Source organism: Monodon monoceros, unplaced genomic scaffold (assembly GCF_005190385.1).
Source record: "Monodon monoceros isolate NGI ecotype Baffin Bay Population unplaced genomic scaffold, NGI_Narwhal_1 Super_Scaffold_4, whole genome shotgun sequence".
NCBI classification, from domain to species: domain Eukaryota; kingdom Metazoa; phylum Chordata; class Mammalia; order Artiodactyla; family Monodontidae; genus Monodon; species Monodon monoceros.
The window spans coordinates 26,672,026-26,694,651 of NW_021703781.1; the positions used below are offsets into that span (position 1 = coordinate 26,672,026).

General features: G+C 44.2%; 1 protein-coding gene across 7 annotated transcripts in view; it reads right to left on the reverse strand.

Annotated features, from left to right (window-relative positions):
- Positions 1 to 22,626, reverse strand: part of KCNMA1 (potassium calcium-activated channel subfamily M alpha 1) — a 746,198-nt gene that overhangs the window by 72,206 nt on the left and 651,366 nt on the right. For all 7 annotated transcript variants that reach the window (XM_029200928.1, XM_029200929.1, XM_029200923.1 and 4 more), the window contains one exon: positions 3,410 to 3,533. In XM_029200928.1, coding sequence (XP_029056761.1) covers positions 3,410 to 3,533 — 124 coding nt within the window. The remainder of the gene's footprint in view (positions 1 to 3,409; positions 3,534 to 22,626) is intronic.

Sequence of the window (22,626 nt, forward strand, 5' to 3'; positions counted from 1 at the left end):
GCCAGTGAGCTTAGATTGGTTTTTATGTTTGAAAATGGGTTGAAAAAAAATCAAAAGAAGCATATCTCATAATATGTGAAACTTACATTAAGTTCAAATTCCACCAAATTTTATTGCAACATGCATGGCTAATCTTACTTAGGTATTGTCTGTGGCTGTTTTTACATTACAAAAGCAGAGGTGATTAGTTGTGACAGAGACCGTAGGGCCAGCAAAGCCTAAATTATTTATTATATGACCCTTTCCAGAGAGAGTTTGCTGACCAATGTCTACCGCGGCCTTGGGGTTTCCAGGGACATGACTGGAGTGGCCACCTGCGTTAAGTCATCAGAGGAAGACTCCCAAACAGCCACTAAAAGGATCAGAACAGCAAGGGCAACAAGCCCATGTGTTCCCCCAACTTTAGGCCTGCATTTACAAAGGAGACAAATGAAGGGATAAATCACCCCGGTTAGAGCTTCCCAGGAAATGCACGTGATTAGCTGGCCCCACTGCTCACTGTGTTCATGCAGAAAGTAACACAGGAGGCCAGTGGTGGGCCTTTCTCTGCCTCTTTCTGGAATGGTGCCTCCCATCTTGGCTTTCTTCCTCCCTTTCCGCCCACTGCATGTCTGGATGGCCCCGTGTGGCTTACGATGCTTTTGGGGAGGCATATTAATGTCCCCTGCACATATCAAACTCTGCTCGATTTAATCCCTAGAATTGACCAGTGTATTGATTGTTTAAAGGCCAATATTGCAATTCACGATAATGTCAGGGTTATTACAGTAACCCCCAAGGAGAGGAAGAAGCAAGCGTTCACTCCCTGATCGTTAGACTAAAGCAGGGGCTGTCACCATTATTGGTTTCTCTCCGCAACAGTACAGGGACATCTCAGACGGAGGCCGTAAGAAATGTCTTACAAATGGTGACCAAGGAGGACCCACTAGGGAGTCACACCCCACATCACTGCTTCATGGATAATGCCTGGAGTTAGTTATCTTGGCTGCATGGAAGTGTGTGTGCCTAGGTACCACCAGCAGAGGGTCAACCAGTTTTGTAATGTGCTGTGATGGGACCCCTGATTAATTTTAATTGACCGGTCATCTGGGAGGCTAGCTCCCTTCAGCAAGCCTGAGGAATACCAAGCGGGTCCCGAAATCTAGAATAGGAAGGTAGGGAAGGCATCAATTAGCAGAGTGGCCAAGGCACAGGTGCTGACCACAGGAAATTAGATCTGGGGACCAAAACACCAATCCTTAGACTGGCCACAGCAATATCACCTGGAGAACCTGGTAAAGATCCCAATTCCTGGGACTCAGCCTTGGGGAGACTGATTCTGCCAGGTTTAAGACGCAATAGAGAAACTACTTATGTGTGTATCTTGAGTTTCCTACACATTCTTCAAGGCCTAGTCCAAATGGGGCCTTAAGAGCCATAAACCCCTTCCAAGGTCAACTGTTTGTATCCAATAAGACTTCCCCAGCCACTTAGACACATACTAGATTCAAACAGCACTTTGTGCCTTGTAACGCTTAGCTCTGAACGTATTGTTTCATGGTACGTTTATATCTTTGAATTAGACGGTCACTTCCTCAAGATGACGGCCGTCTCATGTTTTCTAACCCCCAGAGCAGATAGTATTCTGTGCCCAGAAAGCATCCTCATGTTGCTGGCTCTTCCAAGCATTCTCATCTCTGTGCAGGGTTACTTTAGAGAGGGCTTTGGGGGCCACACTGTCTAAACAGCACCTCCCAGTCCCTTTCTAGCCTATGACCTCACTTTATTTTCTTCACAGCACGTTATCAATATCTCAAATGTTATTACATATTCATTGCCTACCTGGAGATCTGGTCTTTGCCCCCACTGGAACAGAAGCTCTACGAGACCAGTCAGGAGTTGTTGTACCCCCAGCAACAAGAACAGTGCCCAACATGTAATAGGTTTGTTATAAATGTTTTGCTAAATGATGTTATGTTTCAGGTGAGGGGAGTAGTAACTGGCCTCACTCAACCCTTTGGTGCTGGCAGGGGGCTCTAAACGTCAGTCAGCCACGCACTCCTCAGGATTATCTAGGCAAGCCATTAAAACCTTGGATCCCGCAATGCCAACCAAGCCTTTGACCTGTCCCCAGGTGGGTAACACCAGGATGAGTTTATATCCCTAGAGCAAAAGTGGGGCAGATACGACATCAGAATGTAGATACATGGAGCAGCTTTGTGATGAAAACCATTTGCACTCCTTGGACGGGGGCTGTTTCCCAAGAATTCTGACTTTCTGTGCTTTTGTCTGTAACTTTCACACCTCCCAGACAGCCTCCAGCACAAAGCTGTATTGGTGCTTAATGCTCGATTATAATTAAATTGAGAAATCACACACACATTCAGATAAAACACAGGGGAAAATCTAATGGATTAGAGCACAAAGCCATTCTGAGGAACTGGAACAGTCCTTTCTTAGGAAGGGTGGCCATGACATCAGAAATGATAGGATTTTCCTGGTGGACATAAAGGAGCAGGCCACAGCAATCTGGGGATTAGAAAGCACAAGGGAGAAAGAACCTTTCCATCTGAACTTCCTGATTATTAATCCATTTTTCATGGATTAGCAAGACAATAAACGGTAGGAGATGAAGGCATTAAAGCTTAAAGCTCTCAATCGGACAAGTCGAAAGAGTAGAATGGATTGTTATCTATGCTGACATTCTTGGGACAGACCAGAAGAAGCCCACTGCTGCTACTGAGAGGAGTCAACCAGGAAACGGGGCTCTGAGCCCCAGCCTTCCCGAGGTGGACCATGGTCACCCTTGTCGTCATCAGCAAATGTGCTTTGCCTGCCTACATCGTGTGCTAAGAAGGGTGACAAATACGCAAATCAGTGATCTAGAAGGATACAAGACACCGTTATAAGCAAACGGCAATACAGGTAGCATTCAGATGTCTTCACGGCATTTAACATATAATTAATAGTAATAGGTAAGTTTATGGAGTCCTATCAACTTATTAAAACGTATGGATTTTAATCTTCACTGCAATCCTACGAGTTAAGGTCATTCTCGTTCCATCTTCTTACACGTAAGAGATATAGTGTAAAGAGCTCAAGTGACTCGTCCAAGGCCACACAGCTAATGGCACAGGCAGGCTCTGGCCCCAGAGCCATGTCCACAGGAGTTATGGTACATACTGCCTCCCATGATGCATTTCACACCCTATGGTAATGAGCCAATACATATTCAGTGATTGAAAATTCCACTCTCAGGTCATGTTCTGGTGAGAGTTCCAGCTGTTTCAATACATGTCCTGAATATTAAGTATCAAAAATATCAGGCGCAGGGACTACCACCCCACCATCCAGTTAGGAAAATCTCATTCCTAGTAGACATAATTTGGGACAGAAGCGGATGGCATCAATTCTGCAATCTGTCACTCACCAGGATGACTTTCTCTATCTCCTTGGGTGCACACCAGTGAAACATCCCAGTAGAGTCGTACTTCTTCACGTTGGAGTCCATGTTGTCAATCTGATCATTGCCGGGAATTAACAAGGGGTCATGCCTGGGGAGAAAAGGACAGGAAAACCGAAGTGGAAAATGTGATAAATTATAAATGGAAAGTGCCCCCTGCGTTACATCTCAGAGGAGATGAAAGATGCAGAGGAAGTGGTTGTCACTGAAGGCCACTCTTTTGCTTGCAGAACCCATCCTTTGAAAGATAACTACCTCAAACCACCACCACCGCCACCTCCTGGACACGCAGGTGACCTTTGTCAGGTAGTAATTCTGCCTTTCTCTCCCGTTCCCCTTTTTCTAAAATGGACTTCACATCATTTTGTGGATTTAGTCTCCCTTCTTATGGATGTCTCACTGCTTCCATTCTCCTTTTATCAGCTATCCAATCTCTCCATGAGACACACACACACATGCACACACCCTCAAGTGTTGTTATTAGCATTGGCAATGAAGAGGAAGGAATAGGAATAGAGCCTCATGCTGACTGAGTGGCACGAGGACGGAAAGCCAATTACTCGCTCCTTCTGACTACAACTTCTGACGTGATGCTCTTCGCACTAAAAGCTTTAACAGGCTGCACTTTAAATATTTTAGCAATTTGCCCAATCAGATTTTGCTCTCCCTGCTGAAGCCCTTTAAAGATTCAGCAGCATGTCACTTCAGAGCAGACTGACTACCAAATGCTCACATCTGGAATACATGATTTCAATACTAAACAACACCCTCTCTCCTTGCCTTGACAACTGTATTTGCACTCACTGTCCAATGATGCTCTCCCCTACCCCTACCTTCACCTCCCAACTGCCACACTCCTTAGATGAGAGCCTCAAGCTCAGAGGCATCTTAATAAACTCGTCTTGAATTCTCAGAGCTACAGTCACCCCCTCTTGCCTTGTTTACTGGTGGAAAAGAAAGATGCCTCTACAGAGGCCTCCCTTCCAGTGGATGGGCAGAGCCTTACCGATAACCTCAAGAATTACAATAGAATCAGGCAGCTCTAACAAGTTTACAGCATAAGAAATATAATCCTGCATCTTGGTCCACATCCATTGTCTAGATTCTATCTCTGATAGAGATTCTGCACCTCTATTTTCAGGGAGGCATTTGGGTTTCTACAAGAATGACTGCATAAAATTAGGACAACGTCCCAGGCATAGTCGGCTATCTGTGCAGTGGAGCCATTTTCCCTGAATAATCTTGTCAATTCAAGATAGAAAATAAAAATGAGTTGAAATTCCAAAATTTACTGTAAAGTGATTTTACCTTTGAAACCATCTATTTCAAGCATTAAAGAGTGAACTTTATTTAGTTCTTAGTACTTCTTCCTCTGAAATTTCTCTGGTATTTCTCATTTGTATGTTCAGAACAAAGACAGTGGGATAGCCATCCCTCCTACATGGTCCAGAGACCTATTATTAAGTGTTCAGGATCTCTACCATGGCCCTCCTAATAGGCCTTCCAATCCCACTTAGGATGGGAAGACTCTCACTGCATTTATTTATTCCTGAGAATTTTCTTTTAGGCTACACCAAATGACAAATATCATGTGAAGCCATCCTGCGAAGTTATCTTCAATGAACACGCTAGATTACTATAGGAACTGTCATATCTGATCTTAAAAGGAGAAGAACAGTTAGCTCGGAACAACATCTCGGTAGATGGGTTGTTGGAATGTGAGAGGTGTTGTAAACCAGCAGGTCACCTTTCAAATACTGAGCTCAGTCAAAAATGCTAAAATAAAAAGGCACTTGCTGATAAGAATGGGTCACAGATCAGGGCAAGATCAAATTTGAATATTTTTGTCCTTGAAGACTCTTTAAGAGTTCTATAGATATCCACGACCCACCATAAAGAAGAGGTCTGAGAAAATGAACAGAATGGACTCTTTCTTCCCAGCCCTAGAAGAATGTATTTCAGTTGGAAGCGGACCTTAATAAATTTGTCCTGAAGATACAGAGCCAGGTTGTTTATTGGTTGGAGAGGAGGTATTATCTCAGGGAGGTCTGAGACCTGCCCCCAGTGTATTCAGGATTTATATTCATATAATATTAGCAAGCAAGCAAATGCTGTAGTAAGCTGGCCAAAATTCCTTTCAGAAAATATGTGCCTTGAGGGAGAGGAGATATCTTTTGATTCCCTATCTTTTAGGGAAGCAATCATCCCTTGGTTACTCTGGCCTCCAACCCTCATCCTAGAAAAGTAAATAAGGTGGGAAGATGCCGAGTTAGCATCTCCCCACAACTAGGGCACCTGCCGGTCACTGGTGGAGGACCCTGATACCCAAGGAGACGGGAGGAACCCCCAAATGAACTGGTAGGACGTGGGGGGACTGAGAGGGGAGGAGAAGTGGAGGCCAGACAAGATTGGCGCCCCTGAGGCCGGGGAGGTCAGGAGAGGCAGGCGGGAGGGGCCCTCCGGTGGAGTGGGAGAGGAGCAGAGGGCGACTGCCCTGCCCACTTGGGCCAGGAAGCCTGCTGGGGCCCCAGGTGAGGTCCCCCACCCTCTGAGACCAGGGGTGGGGGGCACGCCTGGGCCCCTGCTGTTCTGTTGAGCCTAAGCCCCACCTCCCACAGCCCCCAGGGCCTTTTCCAGCCCAGTGGGTCCTGAGCCTTGGCCCCGCCCACCACCCAAACCTCACCCTTGCTTAGGCCTCGCTCTCCACAGCCAAGGCCTTTTCCCCCTTTTTAAATTTTCCTTTCCCTCCTCCTCTTTTTTACTATTGTGGTACTGTTGTACCTTCTGGTTGTTGACTCATCTATATTTTTATTTTTGTATTCTTTCTAACATATCTATTAGTTGCCTAGTCTAATTTTATTTTTTACTTTGTTTCTTTTTTTAACCACCCCACATGGCTTGCGGGATCTTGGTTCATGAGCCGGGGGTTGGGCTGAAGCTCCTGCGGTGGGAGCTCTGAGTCCAAACCACTGGGCTAACAGAGAACCTCAGACCCCAGGGAATATTCATTGGAGTGAGGGCTCACGGAGGTCCTCATCTCAGCACCAAGACCCAGCTCTACCCAACAGCCTACAAACTCCAGTGTTGGAAGCCTCAGGCCAAACAACCAGAAAGACAGGAGCACAGCCCCACTCATTAAAAAAAAAAGTGAGACGGCAAAAAAATACGTCACAGACGAAGGAACGAGGTAAAAACCTATAAGACCAAATAAATGAAGAGGAAATAGGCAATCTACCTGAAAAAGAATTCAGAGTAATGATAGTAAAGATGATCCAGTATCTAGGAAATAGAATGGAGGCACAGATTTAGAAAATACAAAAATGTTTAACAAAGATCTAGAAGAACTAAAGTACAAACAGAGATGAACAACACAATAACTGAAATGAAAAATACACTAGAAGGAATCAATAACAGAATAACTGAGGCAGAAGAACGAATAAGTGAGCTGGAAGACAAAATGGTGGAAATAACTGCCAAGGAGCAAAATAAAAAAGATTGAAAAGGATTGAAGACAACCTCAGAGACCTCTGGGACAACACTAAACACACCAACGTTCGAATTATAGGGCCCTCAGAAAAAGAAGAGAGAAAGAAAGGGTCTCAGAAAATATTTGAAGAGATTATAGTTGAAAACTTCCCTAACATGGGAAAGGAAGTAGTCACCTAAGTCCAGGAAGAACAGAGAGTCCTATACAGGATATACCCTAGGAAAAACACACCAAGACACATATTAATCAAAGTAACACAAATTAAATTCAAAGAAAAATATTAAAAGCAGCAAGGGGAAAAACAAAAAATAACATACAAAGGAATCCCCATAAGGTTATCAGCTGATTTTTCAGCAGAAACTCTGCAGGCCAGAAGGGAGTGGCAGGATATACATAAAGTGATGAGAGAGAAAAACCTACAACCAAGGTTACTCTACCCAGCAAGGATCTCATTCAGATTCGATGGAGAAATCCAAAGCTTTTCAGACAAGCAAAAACTAAGAGAATTCAGCACCAACAAACCAGCTTTACAATAAATGCTAAAGAAACTTCTCTAGGTGAGAAACACAAGAGAAGAAAAAGACCCACAAAAACAAACCCAAAACAATTAAGAAAATGGTAATAGGAACATACATATCGATAATCACCTTGCATGAAAATGGATTAAATGCCCCAACTGAAAGACACAGACTGGCTGAATGGATACAAAAACAAGACCCATATATATGCTGTCTACAAGGGACCCACTTCAGACCTAGGGACACATACAGACTGAAAGTGAGGGGATGGAAAAAGATATTCCATGCAAATGGAAATCAAAAGAAAGCTGGAGTAGCAGTACTCATATCAGATAAAATAGACTTTAAAATAAAGACTGTTAGGGCTTCCCTGGTGGTGCAGTGGTTGAGAGTCCGCCTGCCCATGCAGGGGACATGGGTTCGTGCCCCGGTCCGGGAAGATCCCACATGCCGCGGAGCGGCTGGGCCCGTGGGCCACGGCCACTGAGCCTGCGTGTCCGGAGCCTGTGCTCCGCAACGGGAAAGGCCACAACAGTGAGAGGCCCACGTACCGCAAAAAAAAAAAAAAAAAAAAAAAAAAAGACTGTTACAAGAGATACGGAGGGACATTATATAATGATCAAACGATCAATCCAAGAAGAAGATATAACAACTATAAATGTTAGGAGAACCTCAATACATATGGCAAATGCTAACAACCATGAAAGGAGAAATTGACAGTAACACAATAATAGTAGGGACTTTAACACCCACCTACACCAATGGGCAGATCATCCAAACAGAGAATAAATAAGGAAACACAAGCTTTAAATGACACGATAGACCAGATAGATTTAATTGATATTTATAGAACATTCCACCCAAAACTGGCAGAACACACATTCTTCTCAAGTGCACATGGAACATTCTCCAGGATAGATCATATCTTGGGTCACAAATCAAGCCTCAGAAAACTTAAGAAAACTGAAATCGTATCAAGCATCTTTTCTGACCACAACGCTATGAGATTGGAAATCAGTTACAGGAAAAAAAATGTAGAAAACACAAATACATGGAGGCTAAACGGTGTGCTACTAAATAACCAAGAGATCACTGGAAAAAATCAAAGAAGAAATTAAAAAATACATAGAAACAAATGGCAATGAAAACATGACAACCCAAAACCTATGGTATGCAGCAACAGCAGTTCTAAGAGGGAAGTTTATAGCAATTCAATCTCACCTCAAGAAACAAGAAAAATCGCAAATAAACAATCTAACCCTACACTAGAGAAAGAAGAACAAAGAAAACCCAAAGCCAGTAGAAGGGAAAAAATCATAAAGATCAGAGCAGAAATACATGAAGTAGAAATGAAGAAAACAATAGCAAAGATCAATAAAACTAAAAGCTGGATCTTTGAGAAGATAAACAAAATTGATAAACCATTAGCCAGACTCATCAAGAAAAAAAGGGAGAGGATGCAAATCAACAGAATTAGAAATGAAAAAGGAGAAATCACAACTGACACTGCAGAAATACAAAGGATTATAAGAGGCTCCTACAAACAACTACACACCAATAAAATGGACAACCACAAAGAAATGGGCAAATTCTTGGAAAGGTACAATTTTCCAAGACTGAACCAGGAAGAATTAGAAAATATAAACAGACCTATCACAAGTAATGAAATTGAAACTGTAATTAAAAACCTTCCAACAAACAAAAGTCCAGGACCAGGTAGCTTCACAGGCAAATTCTATCAAACATTTAGAGAAGAGCTAACACCTATCCTTCTCAAACTCTTCCAAAAAATTGCAGAGGGAGAAACACTCCCAAATAATTTCTACAAAGCCATCATCACCCTGATGCAAAAACCAGAAAAAGATATCACAAAAAAAGAAAACTATACAACAATATCACTGATGAACATAGATGCAAAAATCCTGAACAAAATACTAGCAAACAGAATCCAACAACAAAGGATCATACACCATGATCAAGTGGGATTTATCCCAGGGATGAAAGGATTCTTCAATATACGCAAATCAATCAGTGTGATACACCACATTAACAAATTAAGGAATAAAAATCATATGATCATCTCAATAGATGCAGAAAAAGCTTCTGACAAAATTCAACACCGATTTATGATCAAAACTCTCCAGAAAATGGGCACAGAGGGAACCTACCTCAATATAATAAAGGCCATATATGACAAGCCCACAGCAAGCATCATACTCAATGATGAAAAACTGAAAGCATTTCCACTAAGATCAGGAACAAGACAAGGATGCCCACTCTCACCACTCTTATTCAACATAGTTTTGGAAGTCCTAGCCATGGCAATCAGAGAAGACAAAGAAATAAAAGGAATACAAATTGGAAAAGAAGAAGTAAAACTGTCACTGTTTGCAGATGACATGATACTATACATAGAAAATCCTAAAGATGCCACCAGAAAACTACTAGAACTAATCAATGAATTTGGTAAGGTTGCAGAATACAAAATTAATGCACAGAAATCGCTGGTATTCCTATATATCAACAACCAAAAATAATCAGAAAGAGAAATTAAGGAAACACTCCCATTTACCATCACAACAAAAAGAATAAAATACCTAGGAATAAACCTGCCTAAGTAGGCGAAAGACTTGTACTCAGAAAACTATAAAACACCGATGAAAGAAATCAAAGATGACATAAACAGATGGAGAAATATATCATACCATGTTCTTGGACTGGAAGAATCAATATTGTGAATATGACTATACTACCCAAAGCAATCTACAGATTCAAAGCAATCTACAGATTCAATGCAATCCCTATCAAACTACCAATGGCACTCTTCACAGAATTAGAACAGAAAATTTTACAATTTGTATGGAAACCAAAAGACCTCGAACAGCCAAAGCAATCTTGGGAAAGAAAAACGGAGTTGGAGGAATCAGGCTCCTCAAGTTTGAACTATACCACAAAGCTACAGTAATCAAGACAGTATGGTACTGGCACAAAAACAGAAATATAGATCAGTGGTACAGGGTAGAATGCCCAGAGATAAACCCATGCACATATGGTCACCTAATTTATGACAAAGGAGGCAAGAACATAAAATGGAGAAAAGACAGCCTCTTCAATAAGTGGTGCTGGGAAAACTGGACAGGTACCTGTAAAAGAATGAAATTAGAACACTCCCTAACACCATACACAAAAATAAACTCAAAATGGATTAAAGACCTAAATGTAATGCCAGACACTATAAAACACTTAGAGGAAAGCACAGGCAGAACACTCTGTGACATAAATCACAGCAAGATCCTTTTTGACCCTCCTCCTAGAGTAATGGAAATAAAAGCAAAAATAAACAAATGGGACCTAATGTAACTTAAAAGCTTTCGTACAGCAAAGGAAATGATAAACAAGACAAAAAGACATCCCTCATAATGGGAGAAAATATTTGCAAATGAAACAACAAAGGATTAATCTCCAAAATATACAAACAGCTCATGGAGCTCAACAACAAAAAACCAAACAATTCAATTTAAAAAATGGGCAGAAGACCTAAATAGACATTTGACCAAGGAAGACATACAGATGGCCAAGAGGCACATGAAAAAATGCTCAACACTAATTATTAGAGAAATGCAAATCAAAACTATAATGAGGTATCACTTCATGCCAGTCAGAATGGCCATTATCAAACAGTCTAGAAACAATAAATGCTGGAAAGGGTGTGGTGAAAAGGGAACCCTCCTGCACTTTTGGTGGGAATGTAAATTGATACAACCACTATGGAAAACATTAAGCAGGTTCCTTAAAAACCTAAAAACGGAACTACCATATGACCCAGCAATCCCACTACTGGGCATATACCCTGAGAAAACCATAATTCAAAAAGAGACATGCACCACAAAGTTCACTACAGCACTATTTACAATAGCCAGGACATGGAACCAACCTAGATGTCCACTGACAGATGAATGGATAAAGAAGATGTGGTACATATATACAGTGGAATATTACTCAGCCATAAAAAGAAAGGAAATTGAGTTATCTGTAGTGAGGTGGATGGATCTAGAGTCTGTCATAGAGAGTGAAGTAAGTCAAAAAGAGAAAAACAAATACCGTATGCTAACACATATATATGGAATCTAAAAAAAAAAATGGTGCTGATGAACCTAGTTGCACGGCCGGAATAAAGATGTAGACATAGAGAATGGACTTGAGGACACGGGGTGGGAGGGGGAAGCTGAGGCGAAGTGAGAGTAGCATCGACATATATACACTACCGAATGTAAAACAGTTAGCTAGTGGGAAGCAGCTGCATAGCACAGAGAGATCAGCTCAGTGCTTTGCGATGACCTACAGGGGTGGGATAGGGAGGGTGGGAGGGAGGCTCAAGAGGGAGGGGATATGGGGACATATGTATGCATATGGCTGATTCACTTTGGTGTACAACAGAAACTAACACAGTATTGTAAAGCAATTATACTCCAATAAAGATCTATTAAAAAAATGTTTCCTACTGAAAAAAAATAAAAAGTAAATAAACAAGCCTGATGATCAATTGTCCCTCAGTGAAAAGAAAAAAAGACAGCTTTTTAATGTCAAGCCTCATTAACTAGGGCAGAGATTTGGGTACACCAGGTATCATTTGACACTAGGGCTGTAAGCCAGGATTTGCACTGGAACATCTAGAAGCCTCAGGGAAGTCTCAGTGGTAAGCCACGCTGCACTCCGTACTTCCTGCAAGCCTCTCAGCCTGCCCCGGATCATTTAAATATAAGTCATCCAGGATGTTACTAAAAGGGGCTGATCTGAAGACTGTCAAAAACCTCCCTGAACAAAGATTTTTCCCTTCCTGATCAGCCATGGTACCTGAAATTTGAACTTTGGTTTCTTGAATCAGTAAAGCAATCAATAAACGGGAATCCCCTCTTCTGTGCCGGGAATGGAGGATACCGCAATGTTGAAGGTACAGTTCCTAGTCAGAGAGTTATAATACAGCGAGCAAGAGAGAAAATGTCCATCAACGGTTGTGATACACTGTGGTAAGTGTTATAGCAAAGTGAATGTACAAGGTGGTCTGAGAACACCAGGAAAGCTGTGAATTGCCTGGTATTTGAGTAACATCAAGAAAGGCTTTGCAAAGAAGATAACTTTTTTTTTTTAAATTTTTATTTTGCGGTACGTGGGCCTCTCACTGCTGTGGCCTCTCCCGCTGCGGAGCACAGGCTCTGGACGCGCAGGCCCAGTGGCCGTGGCTCACGGGCCCAGCCGCTCCGCGGCATGTGGGATCTTCCCGGACCGGGGCACGAACCCGTGTCCCCTGCATCGGCAGGCGGACTCTCAACCACTGTACCACCAGGGAAGCCCAGAAGATAACTTTTGATCTGAGCCCTGAAAGGTAAGGAGGAATCTCAGCATATTATAGTCATGATCCACTAGGAGCCATTCAGATGATTGAGACCCAAAAGAAAAGAGCCAAAGAAAGGCACCCCAAACCATGGTTGGAGATGTCGTATTGCCTGACCTGAGGTACAGAAGACCTGAGCTGCCCTCAGATGTGCGATGGGAGTCAAGTGGAAGAGATGGATTCGACTGATTACGACCAATGGAGCTCAGACTAGGGATTTAGATAGAGCCAAACTCAAGTTTCCAGAAAGGAAGAACGTTATACAAATGGAAGGTATTTTAAAAATGACATGGGTTGTTTCCCAAGGCAGTGGATTTCTCATCATTTGAGACATTCCTGAGGAGCTGTGTATATAGATCGGATTTCATTATAAATTTCATTATAAATGTTGGGTGAGCCTAGAAGACTTTTAAGCACTCTTCTCTCAATGAACGAGTGCTGACTGGAAGGATTTCGGAAATACTGAACCACTGTTGGGTATCAAAAGGCTGGAGGGCGTGGAGTAAGCATAGAAAAGTTGTTTTGGGAGCAAAGACGGGAGATAAGAACCACTGAAGACTGATTACTAGAACTGCTTCTCATTAACTAGATTCACTAGACGTCTGGGAGGAAGCTTGGAACGTGATTGATTTCAGCAACATGAGAGTCACTAGCTACTTTGGGCCAGACAGGATACATTTCTTTGCCATGTCTGTTCCTGTAGCAACGTAAGTGCCACAGGCTGGCTTAGGCTACTTGTCTACAGGAACTTCTCCTTCTAAATTGGACTTTGTATTAATAGGAGAAAGCCCAAGCATTTGCCATGGAGCACAACAACCAATAGTGCTTTGGTTGGGGGGCGGGGGGAAGGAGGGCCATCAGAAACCTCCCTGAACAAAGTATCCCAACATTATCAGTTTACAGAACAACAAAGACAATCACTTTCACGGGCTCTCGGACAACTCCTTAAAGATTTACTTGGAACCGAGGCCCAATACTAGATATTGCCTTTCACATCTTAACTATTTTATATATTTCCTCAACTCAGAAAGTAATCCCAACTCCCCCAAAATGGACCATAATCGATTCAAGGCTCATTTGCCACTTACCACTTAGCCAACGTACAAACCTTATTTTAGGGTAAAACTATGAGGAGAAGTGTATCTGCTGTGTAGTTGTTATGGTCTGAATTGTATCCCCACCCCCATAAAATTTGTATGTTGTAGTCCTAACTCCTAGTATCTCAGACTGTAACTGTATTTTTTTTTTTTTTTTTTTTACGGTATGTGGGCCTCTCACTGTTGTGGCCTCTCCCGTTGCCGAGCACAGGCTCCAGACGCGCAAGCTCAGCGGCCATGGCTCACGGGCCCAGCCGCTCCGCGGCATGTGGGATCTTCCCGGACCGGGGCACGAACCCGCGTCCCCTACATCGGCAGGCGGACTCTCAACCACTGCACCACCAGGGAAGCCCTGCAACTGTATTTTGAGATATGGTCTTTAAAGAGGTAATTCAGTTAAAATGAGGTCATTAGGGTAGGCCCTAATCCAATATGACTGTCGTCTTTATAAGAAGAGGAAATCTGGGCACAAACATGTACAGAGGGAGGATGATGTGAAGTCATGGGGAGAAGATGGCCATCTACCAGCCAAGGAGAGAGGCCTGAAACAGATCCTTCCTTTGAGGCCTCAGAAGGAACCAACCCTGCCAACAGCTTGATCTTGGACTTCCAACCTCCAGAACCGTGAGAAAATAAATGTCTGTTGTTTAACACACCCAGTCTGTAGTACTTTGTTATGGCAGCCTGAGCAAATTAATACAACAGCGCACCTTAAAGAAGAACGGGCACAATGTACCAGATGTCACTCCACTGATGACCCTGGCTGTCCTTCTTGCACCTTAGGGCTCAGCTGTTCATTTAAAGGAGAAAAGCATCCTGCCATCAGTTTAGGAATACATGGAAACATGCCAGAAAGACACAGTACCTTCATGAAAGAGTTTGGGCCACATACGTACACAATTGGATCTGCTCTATCTGGAAGGAAACTTCTCCCCCAGTCTTTAACTTGCATTTGAGGATCAATACTTATGACAGTCCAACCAAAGAAAACAAGAAACCCGGACACTAGCCAGTTAATTTGTTCAGTGGAACCAAGAGAGTTGACCCCCCAAGGGAGTGTTTGGAAGTGGATACCACTGAGGGCAGAAAACCACCTATTTCTTTAGTGATTAAGTATACTGGCTCCAGAGCCAAAATGTCTTTCATCAGGTTTTGGCTCATCTACTACTTGCTACATTGTGCCTTGCCTCAGTTTCTTTATCTGTAAAATGGGAATGTTAAACATCATCATTAGTTAATGGATTCAACTTGAGGGTTGCCTGAGTAAAGACATGGCATGCACTTAGCACAGAACTTGACACAGAGCATGCCCTCAATAAAGGTTAACTACTGTTATTATTATCATTCTTTATACTTTGCTTAGAACTCACTTATATATTTGTAGCTGTTACAATGGTGAAAGGAGACAGGAAACAGAAAGTGGTTCAATAATAAAGGTGTGGGGTCCTCCTATTACTCTGACTACTATACTACGACTACTACTGCTGCTACTAAGATGACTAGCCATCATGGGTTGAGCTCCTATAAATGTTGCTGCGCTAAAACTTTTACCTACATTTTGTGATTTACTCATCACAATGATACTTACGGGTAATTTCTGTTATCATCACCCACTGGTACAGATGGGAAACAGAGTGGATAAGTAATGTAGAGAAGACAGTTAGTGGGAAGAGAACACTGCTTTGCCCAGAGAGGTCTTCTTAACTGGAAGTCAGTGCAGCGTGGCCCCCATCTCACCCCCTCCCACTTGCAGGAGGCAGCTGGATCATGCTCATTCCCCACTGCAGCGCCCCAAGCCACAGTGCCCTCTACGTTGCAAAAAAGAAAAGCAGCATGGCGGGCATTTATGAAATGCACAGCTGGTGTGAATTATCAGTAGAAAATTTCCCCATGAGCCCCTGTCAGGACAATGTGCTAAGGAAAGCCTCAATAATCAACTAAGGCTGGGTGAGTTTTTGTCTTGTCCCAATATCTGAAGACTCCATTTAGGAATACCCACATTTTTATAACAACCGAGGAGCTCCAGTGAGTTAAATTTTTCATAGCTATGCTTCTTGAATCTCAGCTCATACCTCCAAAGTCCGCAGCTAGATATTAAGCATACCTCACTTCAAGAAAAGAATAAAAGATCATTGTCTTGAGGGTCTGCAGAGCAAGGAATGCCGCTTGCCATCAATTAATCTCAGGAAATGAACTAAATGCCCAGCTGCAGCAGACACACAAAAAGCTTGCCTTGAAGACAACAGCCTAAAGCAAAACCACAAGTCTCTTTTCTAGCAAACCTGCTGTGAAGAAGGTGGCATTATATTTTAAAGAGCACAGTTCCTCTTGGAGGAAAATTCGAATTTTTTTGTGTGGCAGTGGGTTCGATGCTGGACTTCAGAAATTTACATTAAAGTGCAAGTACAAACCAAACCAAACCGACGAACAAAAGGTATGAAAGAGGAAAGTTACCAAATGGTTTTAAAATTGCATCCTTTCCCTTGCTTGATTTTCAGGACCTCGTTTCTCATCACATGATAAGGCCCTTCCTATCATTACAAGTGTCCCATCTAGATTGAGGCCATCTCTGCAGAAGTCTCCCTGGGAAACGGAAGGCTTGATAAAATTGGGCCATTTCTCATGCCTCTGCAGGCCTTTCACCCCAGTGGCAAAGACTGATTTTACTGAGTATCTGTTATGTCAGGCACCATAGCAAGGGTACCAGAACGCTTCTGAAGCCTCCCGGTTTGCTTCAAATATTCCTCCTGTGCTGTCCTCCTCCATAACCTCAGAGACAGACGTGGCTTTCCCCTCCTGGGAGCCCTTAACAGAAGTAAGATGCTCTTTCAGAGATAATGATTTGCACAACTGTCTTATCCATTAGCTGGTGATGTTCTTCAGGGCAGGGAACTCCTGTTTTACTCTTCCACACATTTCCGGAACCCCGCAGAGGACCCAGTAAACAACCAACTACCAAGAGAAGCTGATGAATGATCTCTGGTCTCTGAACATCTCAAATCGTTCAACAGAAACTCCCCCAGACCCTCTATGCAGACCAGAAAAAGTGTTCAGTGAGAGCCCCTTCGCCTTTGACATCTTGTAACCATTTGTTTGAGGAACAATCAAGGCTCTTGCGCTGTTTTTTCCACTTTACAGGGACAGTACTTGAAATTAGGGCATCGTGATCGGAAGGAAGGGAGACTCTGTAGTATGTCTCTAACCAGTCAGGCTGCCTGCAATGTGCCTGAAGCCAGCCGCTGTAACTGATCAGCAGACAGGACTCGTGTCTGATGTCCAATGCGGTCAACACAGCTGTTCTTAACAACTGTTTAGTGCTCCAGTGCCAGGGCGGAACATTTCTGTGAGAAGGGTCCCCGTCACGTGAAGCTCCTCCCACTGCTCTGATTCCCGTAAGCGGTGGTTCTTGAAGCGTGACCCCACACCAGCTGCCTCAGCATCACCTGGGAGCCTGAGAGAAATACAGTTCTCCAGCCAGACCTACTGAATCAAGCTGTGTCAACAAGGTGCTCCAGATGACTCTGATGCACGCTGAAATGTGAGGATCACTGCTGTAAAGGTTTGCCCAAATGGAGAGGCTTTGTGGTTTGAGGCAATCCTACCAAAGTTAGCAACTATTCGCAACATACGGACTGGAAGGCTATGGTTCTTTTCAACGAGGCCGGGATCAGAGTGAGGCCATCGAGGGGCCTCAGTGCAAAACGGAAGGAGGCACCTCACACGCCCCATTGTAGTCCTGGCCCTGTTATTCAAATGGAGAATGCAGCTCTGGTGACAAAAGTGCGCCCAGGTCACCTGCTCTGACTCTCGCTCTGTGACTCTCTGGAACTTGAGGGGTTGTGTCAACACTTGATAGAAATTTCTAACCTGGAAGCCACGCATATGACTCTCTCTTGCTGACGTCTACCTCCAAGAGCTAATCAGCAAATAAACCAGCATAGAAAGGCAAATGAAATATTCTTTCTTATCAAGTGCAATGATTATAATTCAGTTTTCCACCCTCCTCGCTTCCCATCGCTTCTTCCACTCCACAGAAGACAACGTCGCAGGCAGTAGCTAAGTCCTTCAGGGCAACGTTCAGGAGCCGCAGGTCACATGCATGGGTCTCTGGCTGCAGCAGCCACAGGAGACCGGAGGGGGTCTCAGGTGGTCTCCTCAAAAGGGCCCATACTTAGGTTTTCAGCACCGTAAATGGTTCTGACTCAACGGATCCGCTTCTTTCTTGGGTGCATTTTATTTCTGGGTGAATTCTATTTCCTGCTAGGTCGCAAGGATCCTGACTTGGGGATTCTGCCCTAACTCATCCTTCAAAGCTGCCTCCACTGTCCTATGTAATGCTCGTCTCTCCTGAGACACGGCTGCCCCCTACCCCCACCCCCATCTCCCCGAGGTGGCCAACCTTGGAGCCACCTAGAGAAAACCTTCAGGCCACACTGGCCAAACTTTCTGTATCTCTCTACTTGCACTTTTTTTTTTCTTCTGCCCAACAAGTAAACAATCAAGAACTGCTGCTCCCTAGTATGTCATCTCTTGCTAGACAGCCACCGTCCTCAGAGCAAGAAGGAAGTTACTGCCTTTATTTATATCTGGGAGACCAGCCGGGAGAGCTGACTGTTCTTCAGCCCTGGAGGAGAGTGGACAACACGCTTCTGAAATGAGGGGACAGGATAATGACCCTCTGCTGTGTATGCAATGTGTCCACGGACCTGTGTCAAATCCACCAAGCCTCGGGATGACGAGACCCACCATTTCTTTCTTCTGCAGTCCCTTGAGGGCCTGTCATTTGCTATGTGTTTGTGCATTAAGAGGTGAATTTACTTAGCTGAGCTGTCCTGGCCTTCCTTCTTCATTCTGCCCAGCGAAAGAGACTGGGAGAGTGGCATTCTGTCCCCAACTCTGAGTGGGCTCAGGCCACTTTGCCATTTTCTATTACTACAGCCTTTCAAGCTGGCAGTCCTAACAAAAAGACCCCGTGAGAGGTAGGCGTCAAAAGGGAGAGGCTGGGACTTAACAAGCAGATGAGTTTATTTCATTTAATGATCAGTTGGGGCCCAAGAGGATAATCTGTTTTACTCCAATCACATTTCCACTCTGATTCAGAAAACAAATATCTAATATTTCCTGGGTCTTATGACATGAAGCTCCTTTCACAGCATTCAGTATCTGTTTTTAGTGCTGTCAGTTATCCTTGCTAGCCTGGCTGGGAGCTATCTCTTTGTGTAAGGCGTCCACCCAACACATCCTGGGTAAATCCTCATAGCCCGTGGTATCTTACACCAAGTCCCCTCTAGCACCTGAGGGAAGAGGCGCTACTGTCATTATGTCAGGAATGCTGTGTGTCCTTCTTGGGAAGACTGTTTAGCCCATGTCTGGTCCACTATTCTGAAGCAGACCCTGAACGGTTTGGTACCCAGAGGTACCACGGGTCTCCAGAAGGCGCTGATGGAGGGTTCTAAACCCATCCTTATACTTTCATCAGTGATCCTCCCAAATCACAAGTTAGGGCACTGCCTCCTCAAAAACCAGCAAGGTTTTGGCCTATGACAGGAAAGGCCTTCGGTGCCAGAATATGCTCCTATTTTCAACTCCAGTTATGCAACTCCGAGGATGCCTTTCTCCAGCCACATCAAGCCACCTGCGATGGCCTGAGCACTTTCCTATTCCCCTCATCCTATTCCCCTCATTTGAACCCAAACCATCTGGGTTCAGATCTTCCCAATTAGGTAAGACTGACTAGATTTACTACTCTTTACATCTCTGTGACTCAATTTCCTTATCTGTAAAATTGACGAGAGAGCAATCCCTCCTCCTGGAGCTGTAGTTAGGATTCCATGGATTAACAGGCCTAACGCTCTTGGAACGATGCCTGGTACCTCGTAAACGATGGACAAGGGTGGCTAGTGCTATTAGTCGAGAATCCTCCATATCCTTCACAACCCAGGCTCAGCCTCCCAGACCAGAGGTAATGAGGGCACCCTCTGCTCCCACAGCCCATGCTGGTAGGCCTCTACTCTGTCCTTATTCCGTTTTGCTGTATATGCGTGTCTGTCTCCCACATCACACCGCGAGCATTTTGAAGACATGTAACCCATGTAACTTGAGGAGTGTAATCCATCTTACTTTACACCCCTCAAAGACCTTCCACAACATCTTGAATACGGTAGGCTCTCTCTAAACATTTCCCAGATACGAATTAATCTGAGAAAAGAAATAGAAGCAGGCAGCTAAAATGCATAACTTTTCGGGTTGCATTTGAGGACACAGTGTGGGAGCCTGGGCATCTCCCCCATTACCATCTACCCACTGAAGACATATTCTCAGCAGCCAAAAAGCATCTGTGAAGGTAACTACTCGAAGGTGGTTGTGAGAAGAACCAAATGTGACAGTAACTGGGGCTGGGATTTAGGAATCCAAGGATCTCCTTCAATTGGAGTCAAAATGGTGTCCAATGAACTTTCTTTTTCCTAAAGAGTGTTTCTAGACAGATTTCACTAGAGAGTCAATGGGGTCTGGGAGGCCGCCAAATTAAGAGCCCTTGACTTAGCTATTCAGAGATAAAGTTCCTGCCCTCTAGAGCCTCACGACTGAAGGAAGACAGAGCTTTCCTGACAGGGCACAAACCCACTGAGTGGGGAGAACGGGGCAATAGGTACTTGGCGATTTTAGAGGAAAACTAGGAGAGGCTCCTTAAATAATTCCCTGTGACGAGACCCACAGGGAGATGAATACAGGGCCCCGGTTAACTCCTCAGCCTGCTCCTTTGTAGGATTTGAAGCCAAAGGTCTCTATCGTGACACACAGACCCCTGGCCTGGAGCACAGACGCTCACCATTTGGCTCAATCTGGCTGTGAGGGGTGTTTTCTGGGTCAGGGTAACCACAAAACATACGGCCTCAGGATCCAGACACGCAAAGCGAGGCAGTTCATCGAATGATTGCGCAGAGTCAAGCGACCCTTACAAACCAGGGTAGACCCTGCTACCAGAACAAAGGGGAGACAAAGACCATTAGTGCAGAGCCCCTGTAGCATTTCCTGCTGGCAGACGGCTTGCAAGGACCCCTCACGCAGGAGCCTGTTTTATTTGCAGAGGCCACAGTGGTAAATTAAAGCCCAGCCCAGCCCATTCTGGGCTCTCCGGTTTCTCTTGGAACTGTTCCTATCACTGCCCGTAGGCCACTAAAACCTGCCCGCATTCAGAATGATTGATTCTGCAGCAAGCCACAAACTCAGGTCGAAACACCCACTTCAAATGAGTCATTAGTCTCCTTTATGGATGTTTCAGGCCACAGGGAATAGGACCTGGGAGTCCTATCTTTTGTAGAGTAGAAAGGGAGTGTTTGAAGATGTCGCAGGGGAGGACCTAGGGAAACCTCAAGGTGGTACAGGAACCCCTCTGTTTGCTGTCAATTAGCAAGAGGGAGCTAGAAAAGATAAGCCCCTGCCACCTCACGTCCAGGGCCAGGGATTCAAACCAAACCAAACCAAACCGCGCATGGGCTCTTCGTTCCTACCCAGGAAATGAAGGGCAACAGAGAGAGGGCTCAACACCCTGTCTTGGCTCCCACACCAGACAGAGTCTGTAGGGCACCTGGAACACAGAAAGTCAAGGTGAAGGAGGAGCGTCTGAGACTTTCTGACTTGTCATGGGACAGCCCGTTCCAGCTGAGCAGCAATCGAGGTGGTCGTGGGCTGGTGGGGTAAAGTGCCCTGGTGACAGTAGCCATGGCCATAGCAGCAGCCCAAAGGCACCAACACCAGAAACCCGAGTTCTGTAGCTTGGCAAGTTTCAGCTCACCGCCTGCCCCACGTTTAGCAATTCTGATGTACCGCGGAGCAGACAGCTCCAGCCTGGGATGACTGCCTTCCTCAGCCCCTCTCCGACAGGCAATGAAAGCAAGACCCACTTTGAAAATTCTCCCCCATCATGCAAACTGACACAGGCATGCTTTTCAAAAGCCCACAGCCAATCTGTTGATCATTACTTATTTACAAAGGGCTTCGGGCACAGAGTCCTGTAAAAACCATACTTGTTACAGTACATACTAGCTTTTTCTGCTTGTGGAAAAAAAGTCCCCCCAAGGCTACCTCAAATCATCACTTTCTATTGCACATAAAATGTAGCGTGTAACACTAAAGTATTTAATATATAGGGTATAATATATATACAGGAAAGGCATTTGTGTAGAAGTGTGTTACCCTGGATTTGGTAATTTGATGTTTTGCTGAAGGCTACGACTTAAAGAAGCTTCCACCTCGTACAGAAGACCTGTCATCTTGGTACCCAAGAGTCAACAGAAGAAAGAAGTACCCTTAAGCAGCAAAACTTTGACACAGCTTTGAAGCATATGAAAACAGTATAACTCCTCAGAATTATTATTACTCAAGATCAGAGAAGTGAGCCATACTTTACATAGCAAACAGGGACAGGGAATTTGGCTCCAACGGTTTCAGATTTTTCAGACTTCTCTTTATTTATTTATTTGCTTCTCTAAATTTAGGCAAAAGGAAGCGCCTGGGCTTTACTTTCAATGGATAAAACTATTAGCATGAGATGAGGCGATTACCTAAAGGTGAGTAAATGCAGAGCGGATGTGGACACGACAACTGGCATCATAAAAGGGAGAGGCTTGGCAGTCGGCACATTTTATTCCTCCTCATAAACCGTAAACAAGCATGCAAATCAGCAACAC